The sequence below is a fragment of the Dendrobium catenatum genome, unplaced genomic scaffold (assembly GCF_001605985.2).
Source record: "Dendrobium catenatum unplaced genomic scaffold, ASM160598v2 fragScaff_scaffold_501, whole genome shotgun sequence".
NCBI classification, from domain to species: Eukaryota; Viridiplantae; Streptophyta; class Magnoliopsida; order Asparagales; family Orchidaceae; genus Dendrobium; species Dendrobium catenatum.
In genome coordinates this window covers 606,883-619,029 of record NW_021318963.1, presented here as the reverse complement: position 1 = coordinate 619,029, position 12,147 = coordinate 606,883, and the positions used below count along the sequence as shown (strand labels likewise).

Sequence of the window (12,147 nt, the reverse complement as noted above, 5' to 3'; positions counted from 1 at the left end):
CAATGGCATCACTCAGATTGCTGACATTCCTCCTCCGCTAACCCTACTTCCAACGAGTGATTGAGAGGGAAAATTTAAGGTGAAAACTCGATTTGTTAAGTGATGGATTATCGTTAACTGCATATTTGTTTTACTATTGTCTTGTTATTATATCGGACCTGTTAATCTAGCATGTAATCGCATACTTGAAGCAAGTTGATAACCACAAAAATTGAAAGTCTTAACTTAAGTGAAACAATAATCCTATAATTTTATTACTAAACAAGTTTCTTATTAAAATCTTGCAATTTCATTGTTTGTTTCACATCAAAAGGAAATTAGAAAAAAGAAAAAGAAGAGAGAAAGAATGAAGATAATGCAAAGAAAGTGTTCTTTTTAATCTTCAAGATGATGATATTTCTCAAGAAATATATATATCACATTTACTCTAAGACTGCATAAAAATTGGAAGTTCATCATGTTCTGCAATAAAGTGTAGCTTATATAGGTCAAAGAGTGTTTCTATTGCTTCCTCGACGCATTTGTTTAGCATATGAAAAATACAAAAAGATGAAGATATCATATACCTTCAAGAAAATACCTACTTCTTCTAAAGAAGACATTGTTGCTCCTTCAACCTATTAGAAAGACTTCATTTTCACTCTCTCGAATAGAGTTTTTTCCACTCCATGGGTATTGATGTAATATGTCGTGTCATTCGATTGATAATGCATGGTCTAATAGATAAGATTTCATTATGAATTTATTTTAAAATTTATTCGTAAAATAGAAAATTTTTATATTACTTCTCATTTAATGAGGCTTATCATGTCATAAGCTTTGTATTAATTTGAACTTTTAGTCATGAAGTTATTCCCATAAATAGACCCATATCCTCCTCTATTAAAAAATTTATGCTATGAAGAGTTCAATGAAAAATTACTACTTCTCATATGCACCCTAATTTCTTGATGAGGACATCGTCAGCAATTTCGACACATGTACCATCAGGAGACGCCGGAGATCGACAGCCACGATCATGAGTTTTATTTTGAGTCATTTTATTTAGTAGTTTATTTTATTTATCAGTTTCTCCGCTTTTGCCCTTATGGGTATTTGGTCGCTATTGTAGCCCAAGGGGTATTTTAGTCTTTTGTTTTCTTTGTCATTTTGAGGCCTATATATATGGCCATTTTCTTATGTAAGGAGAATGGATGAATGAAAGTTTTCTACTCTCATGTTCTCTTTGTGAGTGCTTGAAGATCTCTTGGTGAGTTCTTTATTTTGTGATCACTTTGTGAGTTCTACAACTTTCTAGTTCTCTTAGTGAGTGCTCGGAAGAGAACCGGTAGATCTCTTTGTGAGTTCTATTGGTTGACGGATTAAAGATCTTTTGTTCAAATTATTTTATTTTCTTCTTCCACCTACCTCCCTTCCACCACAAGAAAATCCCATCTAAAAAAAAAAAAGAAAACCACCCTAGCCCTCTTGCCGCCGCCCCCACCCCCTTGGATTTCAGCCACCGGCCACCCTCACAAATCCGGCCGCCCACCTTGCCGATGGCCTTCTTCCACCCGGCCAACCCCTCTCTCTATCAATTTCAAATTTGAAATTTGGAATTCAAATTTTAAATTATTTCCTAATTTGGAATTCCAAATTAGGAACTTATCCAATTTCAAATTAATTTAATTTGGAGTTTTTTTTTAAATCCTATTTCCACATCAGCAAGCCAATTTGGAAACCCCTTCCTCCCTCTCCAAACTCCTCCCCATCTCCTTGATGCCGCCGGCCCCCTTCATTGGGCTTCCCATTAATTGCCCAATTAATCCCCCTCCCTATTTTGAAATTCAAACTTTAATTTCAAAATAATTCCCTCCAATCTCACTTAAAACTGAAATTCATTTCAGTTTTCCCAAACCCTAGCCCCTCATTGATGCCGCCGACCCCCTATTGGCTCTCTCCATTGAATGAGCAATAATCCTCTTCTTTAATTTGGGAATTCAAAATTAGATCTCTAATATTTTCCCTCCCAAATCTCTTAAACTGAAATTAATTTCAGCTTTCTAAAACAAACCACATCCCTCTCCCTCTTTGTATTAATTTGAACTTTTAGTCATGAAGTTATTCCCATAAATAGACCCATATCCTCCTCTATTAAAAAAATTTATGCTATGAAGAGTTCAATGAAAAATTACTATTTCTCATATGCACCCTAATTTCTACTTTGACTATTTAGCACTTAAAATAGTTAGACATCTACTTAATTTTATGTCTTAACTAGTGTCACTTCTTTAGTATTCTTCTTTAGAGGAAAATTCATTGCCAGAGGACACTTCCTTCAACATAGCTTTCCCCAGTCATGGTATGCTTACTTATCAGGCTTCAGACTTGCCTATTTAATGCAATTAATAGTTTTTTTTCTGCTTGATATAATCCAATGACCAAAAGGATCATATAATTTAGGCAAAATCTACTTGTACAATTCTATTTATCTTGAATAACATCATACAAAATCCACAACTTACTAGTGCAAGCTTTTCTAAGATCTTTCCCATCCCTTCCATAGCCCAAATTCAGGTAGAAGATTATTACTTAACTAGTATGCATAATCCAAACTTTTAACGACATTAAGGATATTGTGATTTAAAGAACTGTTCTTACCTCCAAGTAATTTTTCCCGCCAAAGTAATTTACTTCCAATGCTTGACCAATCAAGCATGCTTTTTTTCCCACACTTTGCTTCACTATCCAAGAGCCCTATAAGCATAATGGATATATAAGAAATAGAGCATATGTGAATGAGACAATAACAATGTAGATTGCCTAGATTTCCATGAACCAACGGCCCAAAGACAATAATAAGATAACGGGCAAATTCATACCTTAGATATATAAGGGATGAGCTTAAACCTTGAATTCCTAAAAGCATCATCCCCTCTAACAAAGCGCTCTAACAATGGCACTCTTTCAAGAGGGGTATCCATCAGATAATACAAACCAAGAGAGTATGTCGTTGAACCTGGAACCTGCATGCAAAATTAGAAAGAGAAAATTACAAATTAAATGGATAATATTCCAAATTTAGGCGAGAGATGAGCATCAATGCACCTGGATGTTAACAATGAAGAAAAATTCATTGCCACCTTGATCAGCATATTTCTGCAAAACCAAGAATTTGACTTACGATGCATTCAAATTGAAGTTTAGCACTCACTCGTAAGGAATAATAGTATGTTAGGCATGACAAACCTGCACAATGCCCCCAGGTCTGCCACCAAGATCATCTTCACGCTTATCAGATTTTAGCCAATCAGCAGCGACCATTTGCATCAAGGAACCATTGGCTTTGACCTTCGGAAATAGCCAGTAAAAAAAGAATATCAATCTCTCTTCTAAAGTAAAATGGAATTCACTGACCAACCATTTATGTGGATTTCTTATAGTCTAGTATTTAACTTTTACAACATTTATATCAGGAGGCAAGACAGGAACATCATTGCTAGCATGAAACAAATATAAATTGATAGTTATTTACATAACTTTCTATAAAGATAGCATGCTACTTTCCAATGTCTTCATCCATATTTTCCAACTATATGATGCCTCCCTTTCAATAACAGTCAGTTGCATTTATTACAAGACAGAAGTGAGAGAGATTATTCTATGTATCCTACATTCTATCACATGATTTATGAAGCATCCAGCACCATAGTCATGAAAGCAAAGGATGCCCAAGTGAGGAAAAAAATATTCCTTGTTCCAAAGAACATAGCAGGAATGAAAGAGATGCATCAATTATGTAATAAGTAACCTGATAAAGAGCTCAAGTTTATTGCTCTCCGATGCATGAATTAGTTTTATTGCATCCTTTACTTTGTGTTTAAGATATAAGTGTTTATTAATTAGAGTCACTCTATTTTCAATATTTTGAGTTGTTTATCTAGCATCACAGAATAATGGGCTTAATATTCCTTCAAGAACGTGCAGTTCGACGCATGAATCACAACATTTGAAAGAAAATTAAAAATGACAGTGGAAGGTGGGAGTCCCTATTTGGCTCCATGGTGAGGATGTATTTCCATTATGACAAGTTGAAGCACACCACTCCTGCTAGCTGTATATGGCGATGAGAATTTGTGAACTGATTTTCCCATCCTCGGATTCGCAGCTACTTAGGTTGCCAACCTGGCATTGGTTGATAGATCCCTTAACTTGTTACTTGACTACATTACTTGAAGTAGTTGTATAATTATTATATCTACAGACATGGTTCTCAGATTATGCACATATAACTTTAATGGATGAATTCATTTAAAGTTGGATGTTCTCATCATGGAATATAGCTGATAAGCATATTATTCAAGACATGTCCCTCCCTGCATCCAGTTCACAATGTTTTTTTCACATATTAGACAGATATTTTCTACTTAGAAAACATATTGTACTAAATTTTGTGTTTTCTCTCTATTTACTTCAATCTGACAATTCATTGGATAGAGGCGGCAGCTCTAGGGCACGGCAACGGATAGATGGGTTCAACAATCTTGGACGGTCGGAGTTGGGCTAGAAGAGGCGGCGGCTGATTGAACCGGAGCAGGAATCGGTCGGCGAAGTTGGGACTGGAGGTTGGAGGGTGCGGACAGTTGCGGCTAGGGCACGACAGGTGAGTACCGAATCCCTCTTTGTCTTCCTTCTTCTCATGTTTGTTTTTGAGAGCGTGAGAGTGCAAATGAGGTCGAGCACTGTGTCGTGAGAAGCGACAATTGCTCCGAGATCGTGTGATCGTGGGTTTACCGGCGGTTAGGGTCGTGGGTGAGTCGTTACAGGTCAACATGAGTGTCTGCTTCTTTCCATTTGGATATATATTAGTCTCTCAACTTATGTGTTTTCTTGAACCAATACACTTTGTTCTTAAGATTTTCTGTGGGTAGCTCAATGTAACTTTTTTTATCATAACACTTTCACTAATTAATAATAAAATTTTAATGACTGTAAAAATTAGCTTGTTGATATAATATGGGAAAATTGTTGAATTATTGAGGAGGAAGGGCTCGACTGTAGATAGTATTTTTATATTTTTTAGGAATGGAAAATTGGTTGATATTGAAGTGAGTTTGTCATTAAGTGTAGGATCTATATTCGGTTAAGTGCTTAATGCAAACAAAAAATAAGAGAATAATACAAATTTGTGTAAGTAAACTTGCAATTAAATGTAGTAAAATTTATAAAGAATTGATTGAGTATATTGCTAAGATCTACTGATTTCTACAGCAGTAATTGAGAGTGGAATTTAGTGAAGACATTTCTGTTAAAGGGGAATAATAAAGAATTGAAGGAAAGGAACGAATTGAGATAAAAAATTCTAGTTGTTTTATAATAGTTACGGTTCTTATAAATTTATAAGTAATAGTAGAAGTTTTAAAGAAGTGTATACCAATTGTTATTTTAGGATTCAACAGATATATGCAGAAAGAAGGTTTTGGGATAGTTTATCAAAGGAAAAGATTACGTGGTGTAGAATTGGAAGAAGCAGTTCATGAAATAGGTAAGTTAGACAATTTTAAATTATAAAAATAAATATTAGAATTTCTTGATACATATAATATCACTTGATTCATTTACAAGTTTAATTATGTTAATTTATTGCATATAAACATACATCTTTGTATGCATTCTTAAGCAACTACGTATCTATAGGAAAACTTGCAAGAGGAAATAAGATAAAGCATGCTTGTTAAAGACATTGCTAAGTTATGTTAAAGGTAAGTTGTGTAAATTATAATTTACAGATGCAAGAAATATTAATGCTAGATAGGTAAGATATCATTTGATTTAATTAAAGTGATAAATGCATTATAAAGATTCCAATAATAAAAATGAGTATACTCCAAGTTGTCAGTATGATCGACCACTTGCATATATGTATCATTAAAGTTTAACATAAGATTTTTTATGATTATTTTAATATCTTTCTAGTTGATAACAAATTGAAAAGAGCCAATTAAATTTCATGTTGCTAACACATCCTGGTATGTAAGTATAGTAAGAGACGGATTCTTATGGAATTTTATACATGGCCAGGCAATTATGAATTACTATGTTATGAAATATACTGAATATCAATTTAGTAAAATTTGACTATAAAATAATGTACAACTTACAATTACAGGTGAGGCAAAAGGGTCATCATGTATGACATTGTATTGTAAGTAGGGCAATAGGGATTCCAGAGATATGATATCGCATAACAGATGGGGCAAAAAGGACTCCTAATGAGGCAAAAGGGATATCTATATTGTTCAATGACAATAATGGCAGATTTACCTGGGCTCCATTGAACATGCTGAAAAATGTTTAGCCAAATATTTAAAATACTAATATGGATATTCAATATAAACTTCAAAGAAAGTAAATGTTAAAGTTAAATATTATTTTATGATATTTTATAAATAATGTCATGTTTGTATAATTTATGATTTCAATATTATGAATTTTATAATCATAAAATTTAAATGTTATTTAATTTGCATAACTTATTGAGCTTCATAGCTCACCAATTCTTTCCATAGTGATGTTGTTACAGGAAAATGATAAGAAAAGTTTGTTGCAGAATAATTTGCAAGTTATTTCATTTTATATGCTAGTGTTTAGCTTTATTTATAAGTTTACAGTTGAGGTATATAGAGAGTTCAGTTGTCTAATATTTTAAGATTGTATTAGTGGCTCTGTAAGTATTTGTTTAATATAATTTGAGTTATTAGATATTTTCATTTATGTAATAAATGTAATGGTGTTGGATGTTTTATTTGAATATTCAAATGATGAAAAGTATCATATGTTTATGATAAAAAATGTTATGCTTATTTGTGTGACACTATATACTACTAACAATAATGATAAGGGGTATTGTGAGATGTTCCAGAAATGAAAGGTAAAACTTGATGTAGAATAGGTTCAAATTTATTTCACTTTATGTTCTACAGTTTAACATTGTTTGCAAGTCTACATTTGAGATATGTAGATTGTTCAGTGTTATACTATTTTAGACTTTTTAGTGATTCTGTAAATATATGTTATAAATTTTGGATTAATTAGATGCTTCTGTTTATTATATAAATGAAATTATGGTTGGATGTTTTTATTTAAGTATGAATTTGATGAGGAATAATAAAAGTATAGTGAATTAATGTTATGTTTATTCTGTTGCAATCTACATTATGGGGTATTGTGGGATGTTACATTCATCTTTCCTTTCTATTTCAAGTAGGTCTTCACAAATTGAGAGCACTTCAAGTAATTCTTCCTATTTAAGCAATATGAATGTTGCATATTTTGGAGATCTCCTCTTCTTTAGTGCACCATAGAGTTCTCCATTTGGTCAAAGCTTTGGTAGAAATTTGCTTCAGACATTGCGGCGGTAAAGGATAGAGATGAAGGCTATATCAAGCAGGGCATCAATGAAGACTACGTTGGTTATAGATAGAATAACAACAAGAGAAGGCTGGAAATAAAAGGCACAACAATAGAAAAAACTCAGAATTCTGGCAACGACAATGAAGGTTCTGATACCATGTTAAATTCAGAGAATTAGAGAGGGAAAAAGCTTGATTTTATAGCACAAAATTATCCCTATTTAATACAAGATATCTTAATAAAGAAACAAATAATTACTGAATAATGCATAATTATCCTAATATAATCCTTCATAAATCAGCCACCCAAATATGGAAGGGGATCAGCGTGATTCAGGTGAATCTCCCATGAATTCCCATCCTGACTGTGGGATCAACTGTCAAGGGATGGTTGGAACTTAACAAAGATCGGCTTGATCAGGTAAGCCTCCCACGAATTCCCATCCTAGCCGTGATATCAAGTGTGAAGGGATGGTTGGAATTTAAACAAAAGGTCAACACTATCCATTCAACTACTCATCAATCCACCCATCTATTATTCTATCAATCTAGTTATCCATTCTTTAATACATCTATCCATCCATTGATCTGCTTGTAATCAATCCAACATCCATCAATTAATCTGTCCCATCATACATCCACCCCTCAATCAATTGACCCATCCATCAATCAACTCATTTATTGATCCATCCATCCATTGATCCCATCCATTTGTTCACCTGCCCGCCAATCACTGTTGACGCTACTCATCCCTTACTCACATCTATCCTGCTACTTTCACATTCCTGTTGTTTTTTACTAACCTTTTTACCCATCTATCTACTGGCCTTTCATCGATAACATTCCAAAAAAAAAAAATTGTCAACTTATTGATGTAGTCAAAAGTTTCAATTTTTTCCCTTAATGGGCATTTATTGTTGGGCTGAAATTTTACTTTTGGGCTTGGCCCATTTTCCCTTGGCTGATTAAGCATCATTTTGGTATTAGAGCGTCTAGGTTATCGTGTGTGTGTGTTTTTTTTAAATGGAAAGTCAAAACAAACAACAAATTAAAGGCAATGAAGAAGGTCATCTAACTATGCCTTGGATTCATGAGGACATGCTTCTAACAACAAAATGGATTCCACCTCGAGCAAATTTTTCTAATCCTCTACAAAATGAGCTTCTCAAGATTCAAAGACAACTGCATTTAAGTACCGAGAAATTTGAAGCTAAGAAGCTTCAAAACTCATGTCCAAATTTGAACGAGAAAAGGAGATGACCGAAAAGAAATACTCTACTTTGACTAAGTATTTAGATAAGGCGCAATTTACTCAAGTTGGAATTCCATAAACTATCTCATCAGGTGATGAGAATTCTCCACCAAGAGAGAATTGATGTAGGCAAAAGTTTCAGCTTTTTCCCTTAATGGGCATTTATTGTTGGGCATAAATTTTACTTTTGGGCTTTGGCCCATTTTCCCTTAGCTGATTTTGCATCACTCATGGATCTATTTCTATCTTCTTGATTCTTACTTATAATTGTGCGACTAAACTCTAAAAAATTTTCTAGTTCAGATTGACCTCGCATGGTAAATTCTGGACAGCTTTGGCTAAAACATTTACTGCCATTCGATTTGGTGTGCTAAATCTTCACTTTTAAGGTTTGTTAGTTTTGCAGAAATCAAAATAATCTCAAAACAGTATTTTGAATTAAGGAAATACAACATACTATGAGAATAAAGAGAATCAGAGATTTAGATGAAGCATCCATATAACAAGAATAAAAAACCTAAATGTAAATTGCAGTATTACCTTATGATGGTCACTAAGGTAGCTTTCACTACGAATCAAAAATGTTGAAGGATCCGTCTCTGCCCAAGTACAAGGGGCATTAAAGGTTGCATCCTTCTTGAGAGTGGTCCCATAACTGCATGGTATTGTATCTCCCATTAAGGCGTCTTGTAAATCAATATAGCCTTTCTTTTGGACTGAAAAAGTAAAAAGAAATAAAGTAATTCGATTAAATAAAAACAAACTTAACTGCTGCATTGAAGCTACGTCATAATACATTAGCAAATCAAGGCACACTCACCTGCAAGTTCATGTAACCTTTTCACTAGGCCTGCAGCTGCTGAAAACTTGGGCTGGCGTTGTTCCTGCAACAATGAACATAAGAACATGAAAACCATTTCGTTTTCAGATAATATTAACGGAAGAACTGCATGTTTATACTGGAAAAGCTAAAAAATTAGCAATATTTTTAATCATAAGTTAGAAGTTGAATAGCAAGAATAAAATCAAATGTACATATAAGTATAAGCAATTTGCCAGGTGTAAAAGGCCAGACAAAGTTCAACAAAAGACCAAAAACATCTAAAAAGGAGATCATCACGTAATTTCATCATCTTTGCACAAGCACCATAACAGCTGATGGTTGTGAAGTTCATGCAGTAAAGCCTGAAAAGCTCAAATGACCATAGGTCAATTAAAAAGAGTCAAACTAGGTCATGATAAAAGTGAACCGAGCCTATTTTCAAATTATTTCAGGCCTATTTGTACAAAGATAGTTTTGCCATTTTGAATATATCCTATTATTATAAATACTTTGAAGGTCAAGTAATTTAGGAGATGATAAATGAAATATTTTGAGATCTAGTTCTACCAGACTTCTTCCTGTTATAGATGCATGCGGACTATCACGTCCCCTTGCATTGAGGATTCAACACCTAGCCTCGAAGATTTAGTAACCTGTTTTTGTGAGAAATCAACAACAACAATTTGATTCACCACGTATCTTTCTTTTCCTTGTCTTTTCTCTTGTTGGATAGGTTTTCTAATTTTTACTAGTTTTGTCTAGTTTAAGGAGTCTTTCAACATGTACTTTGTATTAGAGATTTCCTTGCAATAAACCGGTCGGAGTATCCCCCATCTACACAAACGGCCTTAATCCCAAGAAACGGGAATCTCTTCCCACACTCCCCCCATCTACACAAACGGCCTTAATCCCAAGAAACGGGAATCTCTTCCCAACAATAGACATTGGTTTCTCAGTCTATATCTCTGGCCTAAATGAACAAACTAGCATATATGGAGTACAATTAAATATTCATCAACAACAGCAACAACATCAAGCCTTTGTCCCACTATGTCGGGACAATTAAATGTTCATCAAAGATAAATTAATTATCTTATTAAGTTTAAGCCTAAAAGCCCAAAAAAGAAAGAATTACACTTCTTTATCTCCTAAACTACAAAGATTACGTTTGAAGAATTGCAGCCTAAAAGGACAGTTCCTAGAATAGTAAAACCAATAATTTAAAAATACAAGCAGGCTTCATTAAATAGGTACTGCTGAATTCATGGTAGCTATTATTGCTTCTAACACAACACTTCAAAGACTAGACTAAATTGAGATATATTCTGTCAGCAGTCAAGAAAAAATAGAATATTCGATTTCAAGGAATAAAAAAGTCGAAGTTCACAATATCAGACATGCAAAGAGCAATGGATCATAAAATTTGAATTTTCAACTTACTACAATTAGTTAGAAATTCCAATTTAAAGTAAAATATGACAAAATTTTCTAAAAAAAAGCACAGAAAAAGTCATCCGTTCAGTCATGCTTACCTCAGATGACCAAATGGCTTCGGGCTGATCACACTCTGATTCATCCAGAACATCAAAGAATTCATCTGCAGCATCATTCAGTTGAACGAATGATCCACTCAAGGTTGGTATTGAAGGAGATTGAATGGTCTCTCCCCTGATCCCTCCATTACTGCTATTTCCATCTCCAGACAGCACTTCCACCTTAATTTCCTCTTGTTCAATACGTGGCAACGTCGCAATCCTCATTAGTTCACCTGAGGAGAAATCAGAGCATTGGTGGTTTCCAATTTTTGCTCGAAACAATTCCCTCAAGGCTGCAATAAATCAATGACTTGCGCTAATCAGTTATGCAATCAAAAAGTCATTTATGAAGGGATAGACAAAAGGGCATCTATCACTGTTTCAAGGCTGTAACATCACCTGCAATTCTTCCAAGCATCCGAATTGTAATGCTTTTTGCAGAAGAGGAAAATAGATAAGACTTCCAAAACTTCCAATCAATTGCAAGCATGTGCTTAACAACAGATTGCTTTCCTCGATTTATAGGGGATATAACATACCCTCCACCTATAGGAGAATAAGCAATTGGCATAATTAAATTGTACCCATCCATCTTAAGGCATCATAGTAAAACTAAGAAGCATCAAAAGTTAAATGCTAAGCATACATTACTTTTAAGGCAGGCTCTAATATAGCCCCTTTGCGGTTGACATTTTTGGTGGAACACAGAGTGGTATAAAATAACTGACAAAATAAAAATTCAAGAATTAGTACATGCAATAAGTTCCACAAACAGATATGATGTTACTTGCATGTGTATCATGACACAGATAGCAGCAAGTAATTTCCAAATATTTTACCATATGTTCCATCATCTTCCCTCCTCCAATAACGCCTTAGTAGCAGGTCTCTTCTTCTCATTCCCCTGAAGTGAAACAAAAGCCAACAAGGCAAAAAAAAAAGAAGAAATTGGTATTTTTTATTGACGAGCTCACAACAGAATGAATGCAATAAGATATATATCTGACCAAGGCAGCCAATCACTCTTTAATTCTTTGTGTATAATATCATTATGCCCATCCAAATGTTCAACAACACTGCCTGCTGAAAAGCAGAAGTCCCATCTGCAAAAACGAAGTTATATTTATGAAACAAGGCCATTTTGTT

At 34.0% G+C, this 12,147-nt stretch overlaps 1 protein-coding gene across 1 annotated transcript in view; it reads right to left on the bottom strand.

Moving 5' to 3' along the window:
* Positions 1–12,147, bottom strand: part of LOC110094961 (protein ENHANCED DISEASE RESISTANCE 2-like) — a 33,161-nt gene that overhangs the window by 8,582 nt on the left and 12,432 nt on the right. Inside the window, exons 10-20 of the mRNA XM_020820315.2 lie at positions 12,009–12,104; positions 11,841–11,905; positions 11,653–11,724; positions 11,401–11,547; positions 10,999–11,294; positions 9,464–9,527; positions 9,184–9,359; positions 3,229–3,330; positions 3,088–3,138; positions 2,862–3,005; positions 2,641–2,736 (exon numbers count right to left, since the gene is read on the bottom strand). Of these exons, the coding sequence (XP_020675974.1) occupies positions 2,641–2,736; positions 2,862–3,005; positions 3,088–3,138; positions 3,229–3,330; positions 9,184–9,359; positions 9,464–9,527; positions 10,999–11,294; positions 11,401–11,547; positions 11,653–11,724; positions 11,841–11,905; positions 12,009–12,104 (1,309 nt within the window). The remainder of the gene's footprint in view (positions 1–2,640; positions 2,737–2,861; positions 3,006–3,087; positions 3,139–3,228; positions 3,331–9,183; positions 9,360–9,463; positions 9,528–10,998; positions 11,295–11,400; positions 11,548–11,652; positions 11,725–11,840; positions 11,906–12,008; positions 12,105–12,147) is intronic.